The 26,872-nt window shown below is 41.8% G+C and overlaps 1 protein-coding gene across 1 annotated transcript; it reads left to right on the forward strand.

Moving 5' to 3' along the window:
• Window positions 1-552: 552 nt before the first annotated feature.
• On the forward strand, window positions 553-11,415 carry Nms (neuromedin S). The gene is made up of 10 exons (XM_038343824.2): window positions 553-628; window positions 2,821-2,876; window positions 3,185-3,235; window positions 5,447-5,470; window positions 5,558-5,611; window positions 7,233-7,307; window positions 8,521-8,556; window positions 9,126-9,167; window positions 10,303-10,397; window positions 11,121-11,415. The coding sequence occupies exons 1-10, from the start codon at window positions 553-555 to the stop codon at window positions 11,413-11,415; spliced, it is 804 nt and encodes a 267-aa protein (XP_038199752.2).
• Window positions 11,416-26,872: the final 15,457 nt, after the last annotated feature.

Here is a 26,872-nt window from a genome sequence, read left to right on the forward strand (position 1 = left end):
AAGTCTTCTAATTGAACTTTGTCCCCCTGTAATGTTTATCCGTTCTAGGATTTGAGGATTTGTTCTTAGATGTACCAGAGTCTATGAGACAACCTTTGTTGCTACAAGAAAATAAACAGTTTCTTAGGAAGCACGACTTCATCATACAAGGGTTTATGGGTTTATGTCCAGCGCTATGATTTAGAAAGAAAGGGGGAATAGGCCTTTCCTGAGTCAGAACTTTTTCTCAAGTCATTATAGAATAACAATTATGACTCCCCACTTCTTATTTTTATTGCTGGCTTGACTCTACAATGCTTACACTAGGAGGATATTATTCTACAAATAAGGGCCCAGCATGACATTTATGAGAAAGCCTGGGTCCTCCTGCGCAAAGCTGATTGGTGCTCAGCCAATGGGCTCTAGGATGCTGCCAATAAAGGCTCCTTACTGCCCTGGGCTGGACAGATGCAGGGGAGGGGATCATCTCTGCCTCTGGACCCTGGGAAAGTGCTCACTGCCTTTCTCAACAACACACATCTGTGGCCTGTAAAGAGGAGCCATACCTTGAAGATGAAACATCTGCCTCCCCAGTTCCCTTCCGTCCTGGTCATCTACTGCTTCTGTATGCTGAAGATTCCCTCCTCAGGTAAGGGAACTGGCACCATATCCGCCTGACCTGAGTTCTACAGGAGACTGGGATATTTACCCTGTAGGGTGGTTCTCAAAAGAGTTGAGCTTCCTTTTCCCACCTACATCTACCCTCTTGTTTTCAGGCGTGGCACTTGTGTCCAACCAGAGTGAGGGACACAGTGAGACACCACAGCCTTTTACACAGAGACTTTCTCCAAAGAAACTGGGATGAAACAGCCCTTGCCCCAGGAGTGTCTTGAGTCTATGGTGGTGAAATTGAAGGGTATGGTCTCCATGCGCACTGGGGTAAGACCCCACTCAGTGGTCTGTTTCAGAGATACTGAGCCGAGAACACAGGGGAGAGGGTTAGGTATACAGTCCCTCAGACTGAAAGCTGGTGGGCAGCTGAAGAGAGCGGAGAGAAACTCTACAGAGGAAAGGAATTATATCCCGGTGGGAGTAGGTTCTCAGAGCTCAGGGAAACTGGAAGGCAAGCATCCTCCAGGCCCTTGGGCGCTGTCCGCGGTGCTGACCGGGTGCTGCCCCTCTTCAATTTCTCAGCAGTTTGTAGGGAGCCGAATGTGGGGAGAGGGTCTGAGGTCCTCAGTCATGATCAGATCACCATTTCCAGGCAGTTTGTCATAGAGTGCAGGAAAGTGGGCCATTGAGGAAAGTCTATCATTTGAACAAAGGACGATTACAAAAATTTGAGCTTTTCCTTTAGAATTTGATTTAGAGGTATAGAGAACCTTGAAATACAGTGTGCTTGTTTTGTCCTAAAGAGTAATTGCAACATCTGGGCATTGTGAGAAATGGTATCATTTTAAAATCTCCAAAGAATCGGGTCTCCTCTGTGGCTTTCCAACCAGGCTTCTAGAAACTTCTCTGCTGCTTTGTCTAACCTACAGCTCACAGCCAGCCCAGGACAAGCAGCTGCTGTCCCTCTGGCCTCCAACAGAATCCTGTTCATAGTTTTCTGTTGAGATTTCATATTTATATCCATCCCCTATTTTTCATATTATTTTGTTTTCTGAGGGTAGAGTCCTGTGGTCTCCATTTTTGTATTAGCACAGACCTCCCAATAAGATCTTGCAGGTTTGGTTTACTAAATGATCACAATTATCAAAAATATCTTTCCATTAACCTTTGTGCCATGATCACATCTGACTTCCAATCAGGGATTCTTGTTAGGGTCTGTCAGAGTATTCAATATTAGATGAAGATTTCTTGCTTGTGACAGTTGTCAGAATCATTGAAGGGACTTAACATATGTATCCCAATTTCAGTCTTTCTAGAGAAAATTACATTAACTGTACATTACCATCTACCATTTCAAAACAGGGTGCTACTCTTCAAGGCTTGAACACCATTGTTGGAGTATGCAGGAATATTGCCTTAGCTTTCTTTTGCTTCAGACTGCAGAGAACAAATGACCCACAGTGTAAATACATAAGTGTACATACATATATGTGTATGTGTGTATGTGTGCATGCATGACTGCATGTACATATATTTGTTGTTGCTAGAATAAACTTCTCTTGAGTCATATGCCCCTTGTTCCACACTGTAAGGTATCCAAGTCGAGGACATTATATGCATTTATTTAATCTTATTTTGTTAGTGTTGGCCTACCCTTATGGATTCTTTCAGCTGCACAAACCCCTGAGTGTAATAAATGAAAAGATGTGTTCATGTAAGTCAGAAGGGGGTTGGAAGGATCCAATTATATGCTAGTAGCAATTCTTCCCCAGAACAGCCCTGCAGGGGCTGGTAGAGTGGAGACGGGCACCTGCATGTCTTAAAAGTCCTGATTAGATGCACACACTTTGTTAATATTACTCTCTGGTATTTGATCCTCACATATTCCACCCAAATATAAACTTATTTGCTCCCTAAGTATTTTCTATTTCTTTATTAATTTTCTAGCAGATGGACTAGCAACTCCCATTACATCGAACACATGGAGGTTTAAAGCTGTGTCGTTGCACATCTTGGATTTGATAGTATTAGGTAGAGGTGTTTTATCTTTTCGGTTCCTCTTAACTGTACCTTCTGTTGCCTTTTTAACTTGCTTTCTCAATGACTTTCTTTTGCTCAGCTTTGTGATGGATTCTGTTAAGACCTCTGTATCATTTTTATGGCATGGGTGCAGAAGCAAATGCTATGATCTCTTTCTGGAATTGATGCTTTGATTGTCTTTTGTTATAGGAGTTTCTCAACCTTTAGCTGATTCTCCAGATGGCTTGGATATTGTGGAGCTTGAGGTATGCTATTATGCAGCATTTTGAGATTTGCATTTAGTCCCAGCCTTGAAAATATCATGTGGTTAATGTTCATTTAAAACTATTTTAAGATCAGATATTTGGCTGTGGCAGAAACTCACTGCGATTGCTGCATGGCCTCATTTAAGACATCCTGAGAGTTGAACTGAAATTCGCTGCACTGTGTGAGGAGATAATTCAAAGTTCACAAATGGAACATTTTTAGAATTTTAAACATGCTGTAAGAGAAGTCTACTAGCTAAAGAATTTATCCTTGTATTTGATTTCTTTTTCCTCGTTCTGTCTTTTAGCAACTGGTATACTTCCTGAACCAGTGGGAGACACTTTATAACCAACCTAAGGTAAAACTAATACATATGCTAGCTCTTGTAGTTATATCAGTATGTAAGTTTACATTATACCTTATGTTTAATATATGTTTTTTGCTGTCCACTAGAGAATGTTATATATATATATATATATATATATATGTGTGTGTGTGTGTGTGTGTGTGGATGTGGATGTGTGTATATAAAAATACAATTTTAAGAAAAATTAAGTTTCTCTCTTTGAAAGAAATTACCATAAAATATTAGCATTTCATGTATATTAATATTATGTTATCTATATCATAAAATTAGTTATATACCATGATGTATATTATAAATTGATGCATTATGGTGTAACAGCTCTTAACACAGTAGATCTCATATAAAGGACCATACCAACAGTAACTATAGTAACCACAACGGAAGTAATCCAGTGGCTACAAAGTCAATGCTGGTTAATTGAAACTTTGAAAGATTGGTCCTAAGACCAAGTTCACAACTCTAAGCGTAACCCATCAGTTTTCACCTTGAGTAACATTTCTTCTTCTCCACTCACTTTCTAGCCCATCACAGCCCAGTCCCATCAAACATCTCACTGCAGCCCAAACACACCAGACCCTTTAACTCTTGATACAGACTTCTCTTTAGTCGGTAATGTTTCTACCTTCCTGGGATCCTGTAGTTACAGCCCAGGCTCTCAAATGGAGCTGTTTCTGCACCTTAGCTGGCTTGTCTGTTGCATGCATGCAATTACTCTAACAAAGTCCAGTTACGCTGAGGAACAGGAGCTCTAACTTCCATAAAGTGCTTTCGACAGCACCCGCAGCATAGTAAAAGATAGCCATTAGCCACCTCTTGATGCAGCTCCTCCTCATTCAAAATCCAAGTGCCACCTTCTCTCTCAAACATCATGAAGATATAGTAGGCACATCTTGCACATGTTTGGAGATGATTATATCTAACCACCTTTATAGCTCTGGTGTCTGAACGAAGCCTCAAAGTGAGAACTCGGAGTTCCCCAACTCCCACTACTTCCCTACCTTGCAGAACAGTGGCTTCCATGCTTTTATGTGAAGGTTGTGGTGTCTCTGGCATAAACAGGGGCAGTGGAAGTGTAGCTGTCCCACAACCAGCTGCAGCATTCATTTGGACTGAGGAATTTCCAGGTGCAAGGACCTAGCTGGACTACATTTTCTTTTACCATTTTCATTTCTCCTGAGCCTACCATACCCGTTATTTCTGATTACAGATGAAAAAATAGTCAGTCAGTGAACAAAGATGCCAACACTTTGGAATTATGACTAGAGAGCTATTGCCTCTTCCTGGCTTAGTTTTTGCCCCCAACTGTCCAGTGTTGGGATGAATTGCTGGAGTTCCTATGTGCTACTGCTCAACAGTAAGCCTGATCTTTGCAGGAAACTTCTGTGTTCAAGCAAGTTGGGAAGTGGCTGTATTCTACACCCAATGTCATGTGCAGAAACTCTTCAAGCTTGGCTTTTCTCTTTATCCCACGAGATCAGAAGGAATTTAGACAGGAAAAAGCTAATAGGTTCTGTGACCAGAGACCCATTTATTCCTTAATTCATGAGAGATGCTGGAGAAGAGAGCACTGCCAGGTACTAGGGATGGAGTGGCGACCCACACAAAACCACCTGCCCTCATCACGTGTGCATTATGGTTGGGGGAGTGAGTGAAATGGTGCCTGACTGAAGCTGATACATGTTTTTCTATGAAAAGAAAAGAAGGAAGTAAAAAGGATACACACGAAATCTAGAGAAGTCTGATTGGCAGCTGGAAAAGAGTTGAATAAACTATTGATTTTTATGAAATAGGGGAAAGACTTTCCTCCCTAAGATTGAAAAGATAGGAAGAGATGACTTACAAAAGGCAACTTTATCCTAAAAACCTGTGTCAAATCAGCTACAGTCTTTTTTTCTTTCTTTTCTTTTCTTTATTATTTTTTTGAGACTGGGTTTCTCTGCGTATCTATATAGCCCTGGCTGCTCTAGAGCTCACTCTGTAGACCAGGTTGACCTGGAACTCACAGAGATTCACCTGCTTCTGCTCCTGAGCGCTGGGCTTAAAGACATGTGCCACCGTAGCCCAGCTGTCAACTATATCTTGACTGATTCATAATATTTGAGTAAATAAAGTCAGGCTCGTGGTGTGACTTACACTGAAAACGTCATCAGATACCCGCTCCAGTAAAACTCCAGGTAACGTTCTTCTCAATTCTCTTTCCAGGAAGACCAGGATGTGTTCAAAAGAGTGAGTGCGTTGTGGTGCCCGACACATACTTTGCGCCATGTTTGAAGCAAGTGACACTGAGCTAACATCCCTTTCTTATTTATTCAGTTTTTATTTCACTACTCCAGAACTCAGAAGCCAAAGCATCCCATTAACTCTGAGGTCAGTATTTTATTATACTTTCTGTAAAAACGATGCTCTTCTGCATACCTTTTATGCCTTCTGAATTTATATACATGCACTGCCAAACTTTAGGCAGGGAATGCCTAGATACCCATGCATGATAGCTCCCTACGCGTGTTCCCGCTCCTTGCCCAGGATGGGGAGAATTGTCACTTTCTCATCGGGGTGGGGATGGTGAGTAACTGACAGATCTGAAATATTAGAGAAGAAACAGCACAAAAGGGAGATTAAAGAAGAGTGCTCTTGGGGCTGGAGAGATGGCTCAGTGGTTAAGAGCATTGCCTGCTCTTCCAAAGGTCCTGAGTTCAATTCCCAGCAACCACATGGTGGCTCACAACCATCTGTACTGAGGTCTGGTGTCCTCTTCTGGCCTGCAGGCATACACACTGACAGACTAAAAAAAAAAAAAAAATAAAAGTGCTCTTGCAATCATGTACTTAAACACAATCACAAGGAGAGCCTGGTAAGCGCTACACCCATTGCTTCTTAGGGCTTCCCATCTTTATATTCTGAAGATCACTGTGTGATGCATACAGCGCTGCCTACCCCACCCCACCCCCGTGATCCATACACGCCATCTTCTGTGGCTGTCAGGGTGTAGATGCCCAATGGGAATGACAATGATCACCTCTAACTTGTGTTTGCAGCTCTGGGGCTCAGATTGCAGGCCTTGTACATGGTAGACAAGCACGCTATCACCGAGCTACATCCCCAGCCCCCATTTTTTTTGGGGGGGCATAAGTTCTCACTATGTAGTCCAGGCTGGGCTTCCTCCTACTTCTGCCTTAAGATTCCAGGTGGGCACCATCATGCCTACCTGATTTTCTTAAAACTCTTAGCGACCCTCAAGAGTGGTTCGTGTAGGTGAATTTTTGCCGGGTGGCATTTGAGAAACACTGGGAAGGTCATAAAATCTAGAGTTTAGTTTGGATGCACTGTCCCAGCAACTGACATTCTACTACAGGAAAGTTACTTATTTATATACTTAGGGCTTCCTGAGTCTTCTTAAAGATTGTCAGATACTCAGTAAAATATCTTTCCTCCCAGAGACAAATTCACTGATGTTCTGGGTCTAGGAATGGAATTGGATAAGGAGGCCCCAGCTACCACAAAGCAAAGAGGAACAAAGGGGAGAGGCCATGGTTGTTTCAAAACCAAAACACAGGGGAGCAAATGCCCTTATCTGGGAGTGTGCAGGCAGGTGAAGCCAAGCAGTGTAGAGCCCGATGCTTACCGCCCTGGTACCCCCTCCCCAGAACAACACATCGGAAGAGAGAAAAAGAATCCAGGGCAGCAGCTACTTTGAGGCTAAGACAGAGTGCTTAGGGTTAATGTCGGTAAGCCGCTGACTTATCCCGAGGGGAGATTTTTAAGTGGTGTGTTGGAATTGAAACCTGTCTTGAGGCAAGCAAGCTCTTTATTGAAAACATAAATGTTCCGAGCTTAGGCTCCAGAATTGATTTTACTCTGAAAATTAAACCCATCTGTAAAAGAGACCGAGTCAAGAAGGACGTGCATAGCTCTGGGCTCTCAACTGGAGTCACAGAGGTTACATCTCCTCCCTGAGACTCTCAGGCCTCAGAGAGTCTTTCTGTTGCAGTTTGTGCCCGTGCACCCCTTGATGCGCCTGGCTGCCAAGCTCTCCAGCAGAAGGATGAAAAGATTGCCGCATCCAGTAGGTGCCTGTTTCCTCCCATCATATTACGACAGGTTATTGTAGACATGACGGTAAACGTGTGATGTCACCCTGTCTTGCTCATTTTTGTTCTCTCCTTGAATCCCAATATCCAGTTTGGTAGGGAGAGCTGTGGGCAAAAACACTGGTCCCTTAACCTTGACTTTCCAGGCTGTAACCCCATGCTGTTGTGACTAGAAGGGCCAAGGGAGGGACCCTGTGGTTCAGCCCCATCCAATCCCATCCCTCTCTTCCTTTGCTTTTGGTTCATTTTGTTTTTGTTTTATGTTATTTTTCAATTCTGTCCTTTTGTCTCATCATGGAATTTGCCCTGTTGATGTTCCTGCTTCTGCAGCCTTCCCTGACTGTTTTAAGTTACTTTTCCCCCCTTAAGTTCAGTAAGGACAGTTTCAATAACAGCTGATGCTGTTCAAACTATTAATCAAAAAAGAACTATTAATCAAGGTTTTGTGTATGACAACAAAAAAATTAATTAAAATTTTTTTCTTTTGGCTATCTTGAGCCCAGCTGTAGCAGCCAACATGTCCTGTTTGGTTCAGAAACTTCTTAGATTTAGACCCAGTAGTCCTAAGACTTTGGGAAATTTCTCAGTCACTAGAACACTGCCTGATCTCCCTGCTGCCTGCACACGGGCTTCCCGCTGGACTCTAACTCCATTCTTTTTTTTTTTTTTTTTTCTTTTTTTCTTTTTTTGGTTTTTCGAGACAGGGTTTCTCTGCAGCTTTAGAGCCTGTCCTGGAACTAGCTCTTGTAGACCAGGCTGGCCTCGAACTCACAGAGATCCGCCTGCCTCTGCCTCCCGAGTGCTGGGATTAAAGGCGTGCGCCACCACCGCCCGGCTTCTAACTCCATTCTTAAACCAAGTTATAATAAAAAAAAATAGCAGAAGATGCTAAAGTAACTTGACACTGAAAATTCGCTTAAATCAGAAGTACGTTTCAAAGTTGGGTTTATTCAGAAGTGTGAGCAAATGAAACCTATTTAAACCCCACAGTGCAATACTGGTTGAGTGAACAAGCTTTCCTTCTGGAACTTGCAACCAGCCTCAAGATCAGCTAATCTCCCTGTCCCCCCCCCCCCCGTCTTCTGGCGACCTTTGAATGGAACCAGGAAGGGACACCATCACTCTAGGGCAGCGTGAGGTGATGGGTGTGATGCCTGATGAATTAATTTATACATTGTTCCTTCACAGGATTCCAGGACTACTACTGTGGACTTTCCTAAGAAGGCATGTGAACCTCGTGAGAACACTGATTTCCAGAAAGTTCTAGAAAAAAGGGCAGAGATGTGGCTGGAACCTGTAACTCTTCCAGACCCATTTAGATAGAACAGATCTCCCTAGAGGACACTGAATATCCTCTCTAAACATTGAAGGTGGGGTCTCTGGGCTTGTCCTGAGGTAGAAAGTGATTATGGAAATATGGGATGAATGTTAAACATGGCTAATATTTCATTTCTAGTCTCACAGGTGAGTCACCTGGGCCATCTGTTACTAGGGACTTGTCCTCTCTGGTTCAGGGACCCACATGCCATTGTGCAAACTTAGAGAGAGGACAAATACTTCAGCCAGTGCCAATCCCATAGACCAGTGAATCTCAGACTTAAGTATGCCTTAGAATCTGGCTAAATTGGGATAGCTGTGCTCTTCCCTGAGATTTAATAGCTCTGAGACGGACTTTGAGAATTTCAGATACCTTTATGCTGCTGGTCTGGGACCATCCTGTTTGAAACCTTCTCCAAGGATGTTTCTTTGACTTAGACTGTGACTGCATAACAATTTGTGTTTCTGTGTTGCAGGGTCCAATTTCCACCTGGGGGCAGCCATTTTTCCTTTTCAGGGTATACCAGATTTTCTTCTTCTGTTTCTAACTGTATTCACTGTTGTCATCCCAACTCCTGGGACCAGATGGGCACTGCTTATGCAGGGCATGGTTCACCCAAAAATTCTTACAAACTTGCAAGGGAAACAGAGCAACAAGACATAGGCTGGGCATGTCCATAGTCTAGGAGCTTGGCAGTCAAGGGGGAAGGATTTCTGTTGATGCACAGATAATGGGTAAACCAGTTCACAATCCCAAGCAGATGTCCGACCTAAAACCACACTGGCATGAAGAGTCTAGATGCCATCTTCCTTCCCAGGTGACAGAAAAGTCCTTGCTAAAGTCATGGAGTTTTCAGTTTTGCTCTGTTCACTAACTGCACACAAGGCCTCAGCTTCTTGATATTTGCATAAAATTATGAGTGTGTCAGACTTAATCCATGACTACTCCAAGTTGTAGCATCCTGGAAAAAAAAAGATTAGAAGATGCAACACCTAGTCTTTCTGACAACCCACAACACACCGTGGCCCACTGAGGGCTCTGGGAAACGACATGGAAAGTCCACCTATGTTCTTTGTTTCCCTAACATCTCTGCCCATGGGAATCCTTATCACCTGTCCCCAGTGTCTACCTTCTTCATTTTCCTCACCTTCAAACGTGCTGTTTTCTGGGAAGAACTCTGGGAAGCAGTAGATCACTGTTACCCCTCCAGGCTGAGAAGTCTGGAAAGTAGAAGGTCTCCCCATGAGCTAAGTCCAAGGGGGAGGTGTGATGGAGAATAGAGGTCATGTTCCTGGGAGCAGTGCGAGCCTAGAGCATTGCCCAAGAGGATGGATGTGAACTTGCCATGTAAGTCTCCAAGGATGGGAGTGAGAGCTCAGTTAGAGAAACAAGGCCTTTGTGTTCAGTAGGAGAAAAATATCCAGGAAGTTGTGTCTCAGTGTTTATAAGACTTTCTCCCTTTGCCCTTGCTTTTTTTTCCCTTCCAGTCAAGGAATGGAAGATACATTGACAACAAATTCCAGTAGACAGAGCAAGGTTAGTTTTGTTGAAGACTTTCTCTTCCAAGCAAATATCCTATGTCTGACCAGGAGGTGTTAGAGGCAGAAGGCGGGATTGCTATTGTTCAAACAAATGACTCTGCCTGTCCGCAGCACATAGAAGCCCATCCCACCTCCCCACCATCCAATCTCGCAGAAGCAGACTCTTCCAGCAGTGTTACAGCTGCTTTCAAAATAGGTTTTGAGAAGTTTGTCATTTTTGGATAGAGTTGTCTTAGAGATTAGGTCTCATATGACCCGAGCTACTCCCCGTCCTTCCCATTTGACCCTTCCAGTGAAGAAAACACTAGCCTGGTATGTTGAGGTGGTACTCCAAGGAGGCCTTCAGACAAGGAAATTCATGCATAGGGGCAACTCTAGACTGATCTGTCTCTCCTGAGGACCTGGCCTCATGAAGGTATGAACATTATCTGTTGCCAGCATCAGAGTCCTAGGAGTCCAAGGTGCCTGAGGAAGCTGCCGTCACCCTGGGAGATGGAACTGTCCAGCGAAAGCAGGAGTAAGGTGTTGCTCAAGGCCAAAAGATTTATATAAATCCAAAAAACTAATTCAATACCAAAGATAAATATCTATACTATTAAATATAAATATCTATAAATATTCTCTGTTCCACCAGCCAGCTCCCAAATAATGGCACAAAGACTTCTTATCAATTAGGAAAGCTCAGTCTTAGCTTAGGGTTGTTTCTAACTAGCTCTTATAACTTAAATTAACCCATTTCTATTAGTCTGCAGGCTTCTACACAGCTTATAGCTTTTACCTCTCTTCCTACATGTCCTCCTTCCTCTACATTTGGCTAGTGACTTCCCCTTTCTTCTTCCTAGTGCTCTCTCTGTCCAAAAGTCCTGCCTTTAATTCCTGGGCCATTTAGCTTTTTAATAAACCAACTACAATGATATATTTTTACATAGTGTCATCAAATATCTTGCAACAAATACCATAAGGACTACTTGCAAGGAAGACAATGTAGGTGCTTGTGACATGCCACATCACTGTACAGCTGTAGAATATGTCCATCATAACTTGTATCTGGCCTTCATCTTGATCCTGAAGGTGGCTGCATTTATACTGAACACATCTTTTGTTTTGCAGGAGTCCAATGGAACAGGAGAGTTTGGATCTTTGGAGGAAATGCCGAGTTACTTCCTGTGTATATTGAACAATATTTCTGTTGTTCTATTGTCTCCAGAATACTTAGTTGTATAAAAAATAAATCAGCACTGATACAGCATCTTTATTTTTGTTGGAAGGCTGTGGGAATAGGCATATTACACGAATAATAGATGTCTGAGAAATTACTGACTTGGGAGTGAAGCAAGCTTGATAACTGAGCACATAGATTTAGGATAAGCTAAGATCCTGGCATCAGATCCTAACTCTGCTTCTTAGCTGGGTGACTTTGATGCGATTTGCTCAGATTTCTGTTTCTGTAGTAAATACCTGATGTGCATTACTTAAAAGGAGAGAAGGTTCGTTTGGGGTCATGGTTTCCTACCACGTGGTCTTCTCTGCCTGTTGCTTTGGCTCTGTGGCTTCAAAGTTCATCATGATGGAAAGGAAAGGGCCAAACCACTGGTTCTAGAGTCAGGATGTCCAAGTTTAAATTCTGGCTTGAGATCTTGCTCAAGTTACTTAACCTCTGTCTTTGCTCTGTCCCCAACTTAATCTCCTCACCTTTGGAATGGGATAGCAATAATACCAACTCTCATTTAGTGCCTTCTTTGTGTAATTTAAATAAGGTAATATGTACAAAAGGCTTAGCATAGTAATATCACATACCAATGAATAAGTATTAGCTACAGATAATAATAATAGTAATAAATAATAATGTCTAAAGCAGTGATTCTCAGGTGGTGGGTAACAACCCCTTTGGGGATTAAACCATTTTGGGGTCAAACGACCCTTTCACAGAAGTTCCATACCAGATTTCCTATATAGCTGATATTTATTGTCAGAGACAAGCTTCAACAAGTATACCACTTACCAGGGCAGGAGCATGGAGATTAGAAAAATAAGTAAAGAGAACGAAGATGCGAGTGAAAATAATAAAACAGAAGCATAGGATAGCATCCGGAGGGAGTGCCAGGGAGTACTGAAATCACCCGTGTTTTATTTTCCTTACACTTTTATACGCCAATACAACAGGGAGAAGAAGACAAAAGAAGCCTGAACATTATACAAAGGACAACTAGAACTTGCTTCAATACTTTGAGACATCAAGTCATTAATTCTTGAGAAAAGTATCCTGATGTTTATGCAATGAACCCACCCTAGACCAGGTATCCTGAAGGCAGTCACTCCCTAGGTCAAACTTTTCAATTCAAAAAAATAAATAAATAAAGGAGCAGAAGTGCTTGAATTCTCTGATCTCTGGCCAGGGTGGAGTGGATCTACCTGTACGGGCCATCTTAATGTTCAAAACACCAAGTAATCACACCTTATGTCAGAGTATGTAGCCACAGTTGTTAACAACTTTGAGTAAGTTCAAACTCTCAGATCTTTAGACAAGGTGGAAATAGGCTCACATTTTTGGGCCTCCACAATTTATATTAAGATTCATAACAGTAGCAAAATTACAATTATGAAGTAGCAATGAAAATAATTTTATGGTTGGGGATCACCACAATATAAGGAACTGCATTGAAGGGCACAGCATTAGGAAGGTTGAGAATCACTTGTCTAAAGCTTCTCTTCTTAATAAAACTTCTGTGGTTATATAATTAGTCAGTATCTGTACTGCTAAATATGGTATCTGCTAATGTGATTGAGAAATGAATGACTTAATTTATTTTATACTTTTATTATTGAATGCATATGGATGTTTTTCCAGCATGTATGTCTGTGCATCATGTGTGTGCATTGCTCACAGAGGTCAGGAGAAGGCATTGGATCCCCCAGAACTGGAGTCACATATGGCTTCGAGCCACCATGTAGGTGCTAGGAATTGAAGCAGGGTCCTCTAAAGGATAACCAGAACTCTGTGCTCATCACATGAAGTATCACAGAAGAAACTAGGCCTGTGTCCAAATTTTACCTTTATGCCTTACTACTTGTGTCATGGAAAATCTCACCATTTGGGGCTTGTTTCCTTGCCATTTTTATGAGACCAAGAGTAGAAACTACCTGATTGGATTGTCCTGAGAATTAAATGTTTTATTATTTGTGTGTGTGTGTTTATGTGTGCGTACATGTGTGTGTGCTTGCATGCATATTGTGTGTGTGCACATTTGTGTGCCCGCACCCTGGGTTCTGGAGATCCAACCCCGGTCCTCGTGGTTACCCAAAAAGGACTTCACTGTCTCCCATGATTCAGTGCATTATTTTTATGAAGAATTTGAACGCTGATGACACCTCATGTGCACTCAGTGCTTGCTGAGTCCACTGGCTCAAGGAGAGTCTGAGGCCATGATATTGGAGCCCCATGACTGGCTTTGAACTGTCTTCTGATATCAGATTAGCGATCAGCCCTTGGGCACGCTATAGTTTTCTCCCTTGCTAACTTTTTAACATAGTGGTTAAGAGCCAGGCCAGGGGCTCAGTTTTGTCACTAGCTATTGCCTGTGAGACTTTGGCAAAACTTACCTCACTTCTCTGAGTCTCATTTATTCATGTGTGAGCCTAGAAGATGATAACTGTCATATGAATGTTGCTATGATTAGACACAAAAATTAGTAGAAGCCATTGGTAAGTGTGCTGCATACACAGTACAAACACACAGCCACATAGGCTGCTGTTCTAGCATAGACAACTTACTGTGAGTTTCCGTCTGGAGGCCTATGGTTCTGTTTTCTAAGTACATACTCTTCAGGCACTAGAGTAAATACATTGTAATAAACCCTGCAGTTCTGGAAGCAGCATGTTAGAATTATGCTAACTTTTGTAGCAGATAAACCATAGACTGTCAGGGACTTAACAGGACAATTTTTCAGCTCTAATATACCCATGGCAATGACTCTGGTTCCTTCCACCTTACGGGTTTTTCCCTAGATAGGTTAAATAGCCTTCCACATTCCCATTGATGGGGAATGGCAAAAGGAAGATGGGAAGGAGAGTTGTAGGAGTCAGGTCATGTCATGTGATAGAAGTCAATCATGTTGTCAAGCCTGCTGCAAAGGAGCCTAGAGATGGAAACCAGCTGTGTGACCTAGAGGAAGATGCGGTGAACTTTGTGAGCAGATGACTGCTATCTGCTGTGTTGAGAATTCTATCCAGAGGGGCTAGAAAACACTGAAGTTAAACCCTTTCTCAACATTCTTCACTATATGGCAGAGTCAGAATTCAAACCCAAGTCCCACTGGCTCCAATGTCTTTAGTTCTCACAACTGAGACTGTCAGTCAGGGATGTAGTATTGTCCATGGGCTGAGTATAGTGTTGAGAGAAGATGAGAACACAGGGTTGATTGGATATGAATTCATACAGTTAGAGCCCATATCATCATAATTCATGATTCATTACCAGTATAGAACATAGCCTGTGTGAGCACGAGGCAGGCATTGGCTATGCTAAGCATCAGTACCGGGACTGCATCTGACGTGGGACTGAGGAGGAGTCTGGGTGGGCGGAAGAATGGGTACAGTTGAGCTAGCATTTTACATTCTCTACCCAACCTGTTAAATCACTCTGGCTTCCTTAGTCTTTACGGAGTCATTGATATAAGATATAATAAACAAATATATGTGGTACAAACAAACTCCTTTGGAGGGTTGAAATTTTTCATTTCTGACCAATTTTATTTTTATTCAATTCTATGATCTCTTTGCCAACTCTTGGTATTTTGGTTTAATATCAAACCCATCCTTTTGCTTCAAGAAATGAAGTCATGATCAATTGACCCTTTGAAGGAGGACACAGTGGGGCTCCTTGATGTCATTAATATTGATCTTCTGGAAGCTGGTAAAAGGAAATGCAAGGAAAAACTATAACAAAACAAGTCTAGTATAGGTGGAGGCTGCTTGTTCATTTCCCAGCCAATCTCCTACTACAAAATGGCACCAATGTGAGGCAACTGTAAAACCCGAGAGCTTGAAAAGGAATTCTAGACACACACACACACATACACACACACACACACACACACACACACACATAAAACAACAGAGTTTAGCACAGCTTCTTGGTAGTCACATTTTTTTTTTTGTTCTTTTTTTGAGATGGAGTTTCTCTGTGTAGCTTTGGTGCCTGTACTGGACTGACCTTGAACTCACAGAGATCCACCTGCCTCTGCCTCCTGAGTGCTGGGATTAAAGGCACGTGCCACAACGGCCTGGCAGTAGCCACATTTTTTTTCCAGATGGCCTCTGTTTGCTGGTGGCAAGCAGAGGCACGGCTCCTTTAAGAAAGGTCTTCCTAGCCGGGCGATGGTGGCGCACGCCTTTAATCCCAGCACTCGGGAGGCAGAGGCAGGCGGATCTCTGTGAGTTCGAGACCAGCCTGGTCTACAAGAGCTAGTTCCAGGACAGGCTCTAAAGCCACAGAGAAACCCTGTCTCGAAAAACCAAAAAAAAAAAAAAAAAAAGAAAGGTCTTCCTTTGCTTGCTGCAGCTCCTTTAAGAGAGCTCTTCCTTGGGGGCTGGAGAGATTGCTCAGCAGTTAAGAGCATTGCCTGCTCTTCCAAAGGTCCTGAGTTCAATTCCCAACAATCACATGGTGGTTCTCAACCATCTGTAATAAGGTCTGGTGCCCTCTTCTGGCCTGCAGGCATACACACGGATAAAATATTGTACATATAACAAATAAATAAATAATTTCTTTTAAAAGAGAGAGGTTTTCCTGACCCAGCACTGGCAGCGAAGGCTGTGTGGATTCTTTAGGAGAGGGCTTCCTGGTTTGTGCTAATTGCATGAACAGCTCTGGCTGTTTAGGAGGTCGAGCACTTAAATGGGGTCTGTGAGCAGGTGTTACAAATTGTTTAATGGTGACATAGACCCACTGTGACCCTGGAGCAGGGGTGGTGTGCATGACTCTCAGAAGCAGTGAACATGCCTCTGCCATCTTGAACTGGGCAGAGTCAACAGGCAGGGCTGCAGAGTTGGTCCTAGCCACACCTACTTAACATTTAAAAAAAAAAAGCACTCCTGGTCAGAAAGTAATTACAGATACACACACAATAAAGACAAATTCAGATAAAAAAGACCTCTAAATGGGTCACAGTGTTGAATTAATGTATGTAGGCTTAAGAAAGAGAGGAAAAAGTATAGACAATTACAATATAAAACAGTATAGACAGTCACAGATTAAAGGAGTAAAAATAATGAAATAAATATTAAACTTGCAAAAAAAGTCATAGAGTAAGAAAAGTAAGCCACGGAAAGATGAAATATAAACAAAAGTCTGGATTATGCATATTATTGTGTTTTCTTTGAATTTTTTGAATGTAAATGAGCTAAGTACAGAGAGATATTTGATTCTGGGCTGCTAAGCTAAATATATATATATATATAATATATATATGTATATATATATTATATATATGAAAGGTGTCTTGACTTCAAAATTTGGGTCAAGGATATGTTGTTTTTGTTTCCACAGAGGATGAGAATCTGTGGATTCCTTCCAGACTAATGTGATTTTAATGGACCAAGATCCACTGAAAGGTTTCTGTAAACACCCCCCCCCCAAATACTTCCCCCAACAAAAATCAAGAAGCAGGTTAGAGAAAACTACACCCAAATTCCCAAATATTGTTTATAAATGTTTGTTTTTATTTAAAAGGGAGCATGCTATAGATCTGAATACTTTGCATCAGTGTGGATCTTGGTCTATTGATACAAATTTAAGGTCAATTTTGTTATATGTATTTTTGCTCTTGTTTAAAGTATTGTGTTTGTGCAGCTCATTTAAAATGTAATGTATAATTAAGAAATACAGATTAATAGATAGTCATTTATAATAGTCAAACTTGTAGTTATGTTAGTTAGGTTTTCTAGATGTACAGATATATATTTCAGATAGATAGGTATTCTTCAAATCTTTCAAAGATGTACAAAATATGGCATTTAAAATGCTTTAAAACTTAGGACTTTTATGATAGTAAGACTTGTTTGCTTCTGGCAGTACCAATTACTTCAGAGAGGTTAATGGGCATTAAAGAAACTTGTTATGAAATTTGCCTTCAATGTGAAAAGAAACAGCTCTTGCCTGAACTGCTTAATGGTATGCTGTAAAATCTGGACATGCAGGACCCACAAAAAAAAGACTGCTAAAGTTGCCTAAAGAAGGTAAGACAGTCCTTCAGTGTTCCTGCTTCATGAAAGAGTCTGCCAAAAATTCTTCAGGACACAGAAGAAAGTGACTGACAAACTACCAATATAGGCAGAACTGTCTTTAAAATTTTCTGCTTCATGGAAAAGTCTGACAGATAATATGGACCTATAGGCTGAAGATGGATGCCCCAATGGTACAGAAGAACTTTGGGTGACTTCCCAGGCAGCAAGATGTCTCTGTCAATTCTAGAGTTTTGGAAGTTGCTAACAATGTACTTCCTGTTAACTTAGATAATATTATATCCTTCTGGGATCTTTGATGGAGTTGAAAAATAGTTATAATTATAGTGTTCCTTAGTTATGATAAAAGATAAAATAGATATAAATATTGTAACTGTAATTCTTGCTTGGTACCTGTTTTGTTATATGTAATTTTACTATGTTAAAGCTAAAACCTTAGACAGAAAAGGGGAGGTGATGTGGGATTCCCCTCTGTATGCTGTGAATGTGTTTTGTCACCATTGATTAATAAAGAAACTGCTTTGGGCCCATAACAGTGCAGAATAGAGTAAGGCAGGAATTCCAAGCAGAAATAGAGAAGAAAAGTAGGCAGAGTCGAAGAGATGTCATGTAGCTACTGAATGAAAAAGACGCCTACCCCAGAACTTTACTGGTAAACCATGAGCCTTCTGGTAAGATATAAAATAATAGGAATGGGTTAATTTAAGATATAAGAGTTAGTTAATAAAAAGCCTAAGCTATTGACCAAGCAAGTTGTAATTAATATAATTTCTGTGTAATTATTTCGGGTTTGGGTGGCCAGGAACAAACAAGCTATCTCTTACTACAGAGTTGTGCAGTGTTGTTCCACAGAGAGAAATTTTTTAAAGCCTAGATTCCCATGGAGATTCCGGGGTGAGAAGCTGAATGAGTCTTGTGGATACTGAGTCTGAGACAGGATCATGTAAAGACTGGGTACTGTCCTCAGTCAGAATGGTTCAGCATTTTGATGTCCATGGTACAATTGGGTGTAGTGACAAAGTTCTGGTGCATAGTGGGTAATAAATCAGTGACCACACTAAGATGATTGTGGCTACATTTTTTTCAATTGTATATTGAAGCTGAATCTATCCAAGTCTATTTTCCAGCTGGAACCACAAGGCCTTCTTAACCCAATCTGGTTTTTGTTCTTTCAATTTGAATAATTTTTAATTGATTCACTAACTGGGTTTAACATATGTTAAATATCTCAGAAAGCCCCGCCTTCACATTTCTCACCACCCCTGTGATTATGAGCCATACATAGGATCAATGGCTTACAAAGCCTGATTAGGCCATGCACAGAGAAACAACAGGATGGTTTGTGAAGCAACCAAGTTAAATTCAGGATAAAGCTGGGGGGCGGCATCTGTAGAAAAAGCAGAATTCATGTGTGCCTCAGCATGAGTGGCTTCTTACGGCCAATGTCAGGAAACTGCTCTCTCCAGTACAGCTCTAGTGTTCACCGACAGCAAGTATTTACTTGGTTTGTTCCTTGTCTCTCGTTTATTAAGGAATAAATCAATGGATATCACTTAGCATTTGAGCACACTCAAATCCTCATTGTGGCTGATGAAAAGAGCTTTCCTGACACAGTGGCTTTCGAACGTCAATGTAAATCTGAAGCACTTGCTGAACCTCAGCTAGCTACCTCATCCTGAACATATTGAGCCCCTGTTTACTTACTTACTTATTATTATTATTATTACTTTTCTAATGCAGTGTGTGTGTGTGTGTGTGTTGTATGTGATACAGATGCCCACCACAAAGGCCAGAGGAACAGAAGGCTCTAAGTTTTGGTTTATGCTTAGACACCATGGCAATGATATAGATATGTGGCTGTGACCAAGATGGCTAATGTTGGACACAGGGTTTCAGCAGGATGTGTGGGGGGAGAAGGGGCAGGAACGTCTTTGAATCAGCAAAAACAAAAACAAAAACAAAACTGGTTGACTTCTGATGTCTGGGGAACCCAAAAGTAAACAGTACTAAAAATCTGGAATATAACTGTTTCTGGGAAAATGCCCTTTTTGGTACAAAAAAACCTGAGAGTCTGCTGGCCTGCTTGTATGTATCTCTGCCTGTAGACCTGTGTATCTACTTCCATGCAGCCTGTGTGCCACTGTGTGTGTGTGTGTGCGCGCGCGCGTGTATGCCTGGGCCAGGCTGTGTTCAGTCTTTGTGTGATAGTGTGTGCCTTGGTGCCCGTCAGAGGCTACCTGCCTCACTGCCTGTATTCTAGTAAATAAAGCATGTCTTATTGGACCTCAACTGCTCATATTCTCTTCAACTGCACAGTCCTCCTGAGATCCTCTTTTGTTCTTGACATTAGAAATCAGACCTCACAGAGTGAGCCCGTTGTCCTCTTCTATCACACACCACATTATTGTTTTGAGGCAGAGTCTCTCCTTGAAGCTGGGGCTCATGTTTTTGTTTGTGTTTTCTGAGCTGGCATCACAGAACCCCAATGGTCCTCCTGTCTCTGCTGTCACCCCTTTACAAGTCCATGTGAGACCATGCCAGGCTTATTACGTGGGTGTTAGAATCCAAACACAGGATCTTACAGTACTGCAGGCAAGTGTCCTTACCCATTGAGCCATCTTTCCAGCTTCATCTTTTGGTTTCTTAAGATTTCATTGTGTGACTCAAGATGACATCAGACTCAAGATAAACTCAAGAAATTGAAAAGTTATAATTCAACAGAATTTATAGAAACTCAGTTCAATAGGAGCAGTGGAAAGGCATGGTAGTCAAACCAGGGATCGCGTCTCTTCTTCTACAGTTGTCTTTCAGCTGTTCTTACAGCTGGAAGAACTTTCAGTGACCTTGGCAATCAAGAAGTAGCTCACATCTGGCCCAGGTCTCTGGGGTAAAAGAGCTATGTGAGGTTTTGGCAGACAGTCATCCTTGGCAGATCTAAGAGCCTATATTGCCATGTGGTAGTGGTACTTGTTTTCTTACTCCCAGTTCCCAATATGCAGAAAGGGTTCTAACAGAGCAGCTGGTGAGGGGTGGAGCCATCACAGATCGATGGACGTTGCTTCAGAATCTCAGGAGTTGGATGGCAGAAGTAGGTCTGTCAATCAATGGCTTCCAATGGCCCATGTCATCCATGGCTCAGAAAAGTCCACCCTAAGGAGCAGTCACACCATGAAGCCCAGTTCTCAGCATCCTCTTCTGGCCACTAACATACATCTCTTGCTTTGGAGAGGGGATCCACATACAGTTGTTCTTCGTTTTCTCCTTAGCTCCAGATTGACAGCTTCCATGGCCCAGAGAGGTCAGAGAGAGTCTTATCTTTCCTTGAGGACCTGAATTCATTTCCGATGACAGAGCAATTTATGTTCCAAGGCATTAGCAAAAACAATGGAACAGCCTGACACTAATAGAAACATTCAACAGAAGCTCAACTGGGAGAGTCAAGGAAGGAGGGCATAAGAGACATTCTATTAACCAGTCATGCCCCAGGGGTCACCAAGACTGTGCATGTACCCAAGGCTCACTGGCAGCTGAGCAAGGGCATCAGAAGTCACACGCTGTGGAAAAACAGATTTCAATGGTGTAGTCCAGACAAGTCACTGAACAAGCAGATGAGTACACAACTGCAGACATCAGCGTCTGGACTTGCTGTAGCATCTCTCTACAGTCCCGTTTTCAAACAGTTACGAGAAAAGTACAGAAACCAGAAAGTGTGGTTCATACACCCACTCAAAGAAATTAGGCAACAGAAACTGCCTTTGCAGGGACTTTGAGATGATGAAACAAGCAAGCAGAAAATCCAAAATCACTATTTTAAATGTTTTCAGAGATATACAGTGGGGTCGCGGAAATGGCAGAGTTGAGCACTTGCTACACACACGAGGACCTGAGTTCAAATCCCCAGAACACACATAAAAATCTGGGCATGACTGTGTGCCTATGAGTTCAGATCTGTGGGGTGGGCAGAAAGAGGGAGTCCCTAGGCTTTCTGGCCACCGACTTAGCTTTAGATTCAGCAAGACAGCTTGTCTCAAAGGGATAAAGGTGGAGAATAATAGTGTAGAATATGGGAGTCTTCTGGCCGCTGTACAGACATAGGCATATATGTCCCCCAGTATGTACGTTTTACACACACACACACACAGAGAGAGAGAGAGAGAGAGAGAGAGAGAGAGAGAGGAAAGAGAGAGAGAGAGAGAGAGTTAAAAATAAAAGAGCTATAAAGGAAAGCATGCTTAAAGATTAAAGGGAGATAAGATGAAAACGCCTCATTAAATAAAGAATATCAATAAGGAGATAGGAACTATTTTATTAAATCACAAATTACAACACTGTGATTGAAAGATATACATGAAATGAGAACCTCGTGATGGGCTCACAGTATGCTGAGCTGACAGAAGAATCAATATGCTTTATGACTGGTAGAAATTTAGTGATTCTAATTGATTGAAAACAGGAGGGGGAAAGCATGATGAAAAACAGAGACTCCAAGGAAGCTCAGGCACCAGTAAACACAGCCGCATACTTGACATGAGAGCACCTGGAGAATAGAAATAAAAAATAAACAGAAAAAAAATGTGCCCAGAAATAATGGCCACAATTCCCCCAATTTGATTATATTAATCTATACATAAGAAACTCTGTGAACTTCAAAGAAGACAAAGAAAACAACGAGCCACACTCGATCAGTAAATTAAATCATTAAACATCAAAGAAGAAAACCTTGGAGTCTGGAAGACAAACAGAATCATCAAGGGTAGTGAATGCTGGAGCCATCATCCATTACATTCTCTTTAGAACAACAGAGACAAGAAGGCAGAGGGATGGTAGGACCTAGAAAAGAAGGACATAAGGGTAGAGGGGAAGCGTTAGGGAATAAGAGGGTTAGGGGCGTGTTCAAGAGGGCAGTGGGGTTAAATATAATAAAAGTGCATTATACTCATGTTACTTTCTACAGATGATACACATCAATAAAAGCAGAGAGTAGGCATAAGACTTTTGTGCCTTTGCTGCTGATGCTGTTTTGAGACAGGATCTCACCATATAAGCCTGGCTGTCCTGAAACTGATTGTGTAGACCAGGCTGTTCTCAAACTCACAGAGCTCCACCTGCCTCTGCTTCCCAAGTGCTGGGATTAATGCCTGGCAAAATTTTCTAACATTTATTTATTTGGGGTGTGTGTGTCTGGGCATGTGGTGACCAGAGGACAATTTGTGGGAATTGTCTCTCTCCTTCTACTGCATGGGTCCAGGCACTTGTCAACAAATGCCATTACCTGCTGAGCCACCATGCCAGCCCCCAACACTCCTTTTACACTTTACAATGAAGACATCTGTTGGGAGAGTGGGTCCCTTTGTTCTGTCCAGGCTGCCCAGCTAGCTTACACCAGAAATAACCACACAGAAACTGTATTAATTAAATTATTGCCTGGCCCTTTATCTCTAGCCTCTTATTTGCTAACCCTCACATCTTGATTTAACCCATTTCTAATAATCTGTATGTCACCACGAGGTCATGGCTTACCGGGAAAGATTCAGTATGTCTGACCTGTTGGCTCCACGGCAGCTCTCTCTGACCCTGTTTTCTTCCTCCCAGAATTCAGTTCTGTCTATTCCGCCTACCTAAGTTCTGCCCTATCAAAAGGCCAAGGCAGTTTCTTTATTCAACCAATGAAAGCAACACACAGAAGGACCTCCTATACCAGACATCATTGCTTTGGTTCACAAAACTACAAGAAAGCAAATTTCTTTATGCAAATAAAGAAAACTCATATAAATATTTTGGGTCTCTCTGTGTATGTAGTTGTTGTGTCTATGTTAATCGATGAACAATATAAGTATGTATAAAATAATCACATCTTAATTCAAAACATTAGTTTGTTATTTGGGTCTGGTGTTGCAGAGTACAGTATCTGGAATCCCTAATACTCAAAAGACTGAGGTAAGAGGATTGCAAGTCCTGGGTTTACCAGGAATCCACATTGAGATCAAGGCCATCCTGGCCAAATCCTATCACAAAAGAAAAGGTATCTGGGAATATAGGTCAGTGGTAGTGTGTTTGCCAAGCATGTATGAGGTCCTCAGTTCAACCGCAAACAAACAAACAAACAAACAAAAAAACAAATAATTTTTTATGTTAAAAACTTAGTGAAGGAGTTATTTTATAGATATATCAGTTGGTATGGGCTCTGTAACTCTGAATTTTGATTAACTGTGATTTTCTGTAATGGTCTCCATCTGTTGCAAAGAGAGATTTCCTTAATGAGGGATGAGGACTACAATTATATCTGTGTGCATAGGGATACACATTTATATTTATTTAGTGGTTAATAAACATTTATTAATTTAGGTACAACACTGATTTAGGGAAGTGACAGTTGCAGGTTCTCCTCCGAGGATCATGACTTCACTAGACCTGGGTAGCTAGATAGGCTTCCAGGACCAGGCATAATTTCCCTCATGTTAAACAGTTAATGAATAAAGAAGCTGCCTTGGCCTGTGATAGGGCAGAGTAGAGCTAGGCTGGGAAAACTAAACTGAATGCTGGGGGAAAGAAGGGAGATTTGCGAGAAGCCATGGAGCCTCCACTGCAGTCAGATGTGCTGGAACCTTGCCAGTAAGCCACAGCCACGTGGTGATACACAGATTAATAAAAACGGGTTAACCAAAGATATAAGAGCTAGCTAGCAATACACTTAAGTCACTGGCCAAGCAGTATTGTAAATAATATAGTTTCTGATGATTATTTTGTGATTTGGGCAGCTTGGAATGAACAAATGGCCTCCTACTACATAACATCCCACACCACTCCACACACATTAAAAATAATAAAATAAATATCTAAGTAGTGAAATCAATAAGTAATGAGAAAAGGAGGGTACAGTATAAGGGACAGAGCTGGAGGTTTGAGAGACAGTGGTAGTACTAGCTCAGATGTAGACATGTAGGAGAAGATTTCTGTAGGTGTAGAAAAGTGAGGGACGGTCATAGAGATAAATTGTGGAGGGAAAGAAGTTAAACTACAGTAGGTTAATAATTAATCTATAAAACTATTGGTAGTTTTAAGAGGAAAAAAAAACTGATTAGAGACCTGGGAGGTGACTCAGTGAATAACACTCTTGTTGTGTGAGTTTGACACTGGTGTTTTGAACCCAGCACCCCCCAAAAAGATGGGAGGGTGAGTGGCCTATTGTCCGCCGGCTTCCAGGCTACAGAGGCAAGGTATCTCCAGGGCAAGCTGGAGATCTAGACTAGCAAAGTCAGTGAGCTCTGGGTTCAGTGAGAGACCCTGGCTTAGTCAACCGGGTAGATGCTTGATATCAGTCACTAGGCTCCATGTATTTGTATGCACATGCAAGCACACCCATACATACATACGTCCACATACATGTGAACATGCATGCACACTCATCACAGATGCATGTGCCAAAAAAACCCAGAGAGATTTAACTACTAGATATCTGGCGGAGGGGGAGTTAAAAAAAATGAACACCATAAAACCAACAACAAAAACAGAGAATGAAAACTTATAAACAACATTCAAACTGACCGTTAACCAACTAAACAGCACAACTCAATACAGAATGATTCGTGTCTGGTTTTGATTTTCAGTTGTGGAGGGAAAGACTCCCAGACCCATACTTGTGTGACATTTACCCATGGCTGATGCTGACTTGTGGGTGGTGTGGCTGAGGTGGATGGGACTGAAGCTTGAAAAGGGTGTTGTTCTCACCAAGCAATGTGCCATTGGGACTCAAGCCTTGGTGTATGTGTGCTGATCCACGCAGACCAACATGCTGAAAAAATTCTTGGTGTAGTTACTGTACTCTCATTGTGATGAAATGTGCTGACCAAAAGCAATGTAAGGGAAGAACGTTTTTATTTGACTTATAATTCTAGACCACAGTCCCTCTTTGGGGGCAAGGCAAGGCAGCATCTCAAACAGCCAGTTGCATCCTGTCCCATAGTCAAGAACTCCTATGCTGCCTGCTTGGATGCCCATCTAGTTGTTCTCTTGTCCGGTATAGTTCAGGACTCTCTGCTCAGGAAATGGTATTGTTCACTATGGGCTTGGTCTGTTTAACATTAATTAATAATCAAGACAGCCACCTACTGGCATGCTCTCAGGCTAACCTGATCTAAATTCCTCAACTGAAACTCTCTTCCCAGGCAATTCTAGGTTGTAGAAGTCGACATTTAAAACTAACCCACAAATGTGACCCCAGAGAGGTGGATCCCCAGCATCCATGCTTCTGTTGCCCTGGTTTCCTCTCTGGGTCTCTACTGTTGAGGATCCCCAAATAACCTTGCCTATTTCTCTGTTTTCTCCATGGATTTTTCTGACCCTTCCACTTATATCATGGAGGTGAATCCAAGCATTTCCGTGGTTAAATTTGGGGAGACAGCTTCACTTCAACAATGTTTATAACCAACAGAACCATTTTTCAAGGCCGTTTGCTTAGCTTAAATCAAGTCCAATACTAAGACAGGTGCAGCTGTAGAGATGAGATGTAGTGGCATGCACTTGTCAATCAAAGCCATGGTAATGTATTCCACCACTTATCAGTATTGCAAGAATAGTGTTTTTAATGACAGAAAATGCTTCCCACAAAAGGTCAAGTTGTTCCTGTAAAATTGAGTTTTTTTCCCTATGAGACTAAATAGTTTGGACTGAGATTTCAAGAAAAGTATTTGACACAGCAAAAAATCTGAATTATGATTGAAGAAGACAGAAATAAGACGTGCAATTAAGCAGAGTTTAAAATCCAGTAGTCTACAACAGCAATGGAGGCCCTGCATGTTTGACATAAATTAGTGTATTTCTCAGGTCTTTGCAGCATTAAGTCCTAAAGGAAAGGCGGAGCACACAGTAGCAAGAACCCATAAGCAGCCTCAGACTTCAAGTGAAACACAGGCATGCTTCATGTGTGTCACCTGTACTACTGTCTCACCTTATGACTTCAAAGTGGGGTCCAAGCAAACGTGCTAAAAGACATCTCGCCTTGCTGAGCTTGTTCTTGGGATGGAAAAACAAGAGGTTTGTGATTTTGTAATTTGAATGACAGAGTGCAGCTGTCCTAATATCTAACACAGAGTGAAGCTGTCCTAATATCTAACCCAGAGTGCAGCTGTCCTAATATCTAATCCAGATTGCAGCTGTCCTAATATCTAACACAGAGTACAGCTATCCTAATATCTAACACAGAGTGCAGCTATCCGAATATCTAACACAGAGTGCAGCATCCTAATACCTAACACAGAGTGCAGCCATCCTAATACCTAACAAAATAGACCTTAAACTAAAATAAATCAAAAGAGATTGGTAAGGACACTTCATACTCAACACTGGAAAAATCCATCAAGATGAAGTCTCAGTTCTGGACATCTGTGCACCAAATACAAGAGCACCCACATATGTAAAAGAAACAGTACCAAAGCTTAAA

Source organism: Arvicola amphibius, chromosome 9, assembly GCF_903992535.2.
Source record: "Arvicola amphibius chromosome 9, mArvAmp1.2, whole genome shotgun sequence".
Taxonomy (NCBI): Eukaryota; Metazoa; Chordata; class Mammalia; order Rodentia; family Cricetidae; genus Arvicola; species Arvicola amphibius.

What these genes read in the sequence shown, in the direction of transcription:
- Nms (XM_038343824.2), top strand. Translation starts at nt 553, where the DNA reads ATGAAACATCTGCCTCCCCAGTTCCCTTCCGTCCTGGTCATCTACTGC. An exon ending in AGCATCCCATTAACTCTGAG is followed by an intron (nt 5,612 to 7,232) that starts GTCAGTATTTTA and finishes TTTCTGTTGCAG; the next exon opens with TTTGTGCCCGTGCACCCCTT. An exon ending in TGAAAAGATTGCCGCATCCA is followed by an intron (nt 7,308 to 8,520) that starts GTAGGTGCCTGT and finishes GTTCCTTCACAG; the next exon opens with GATTCCAGGACTACTACTGT.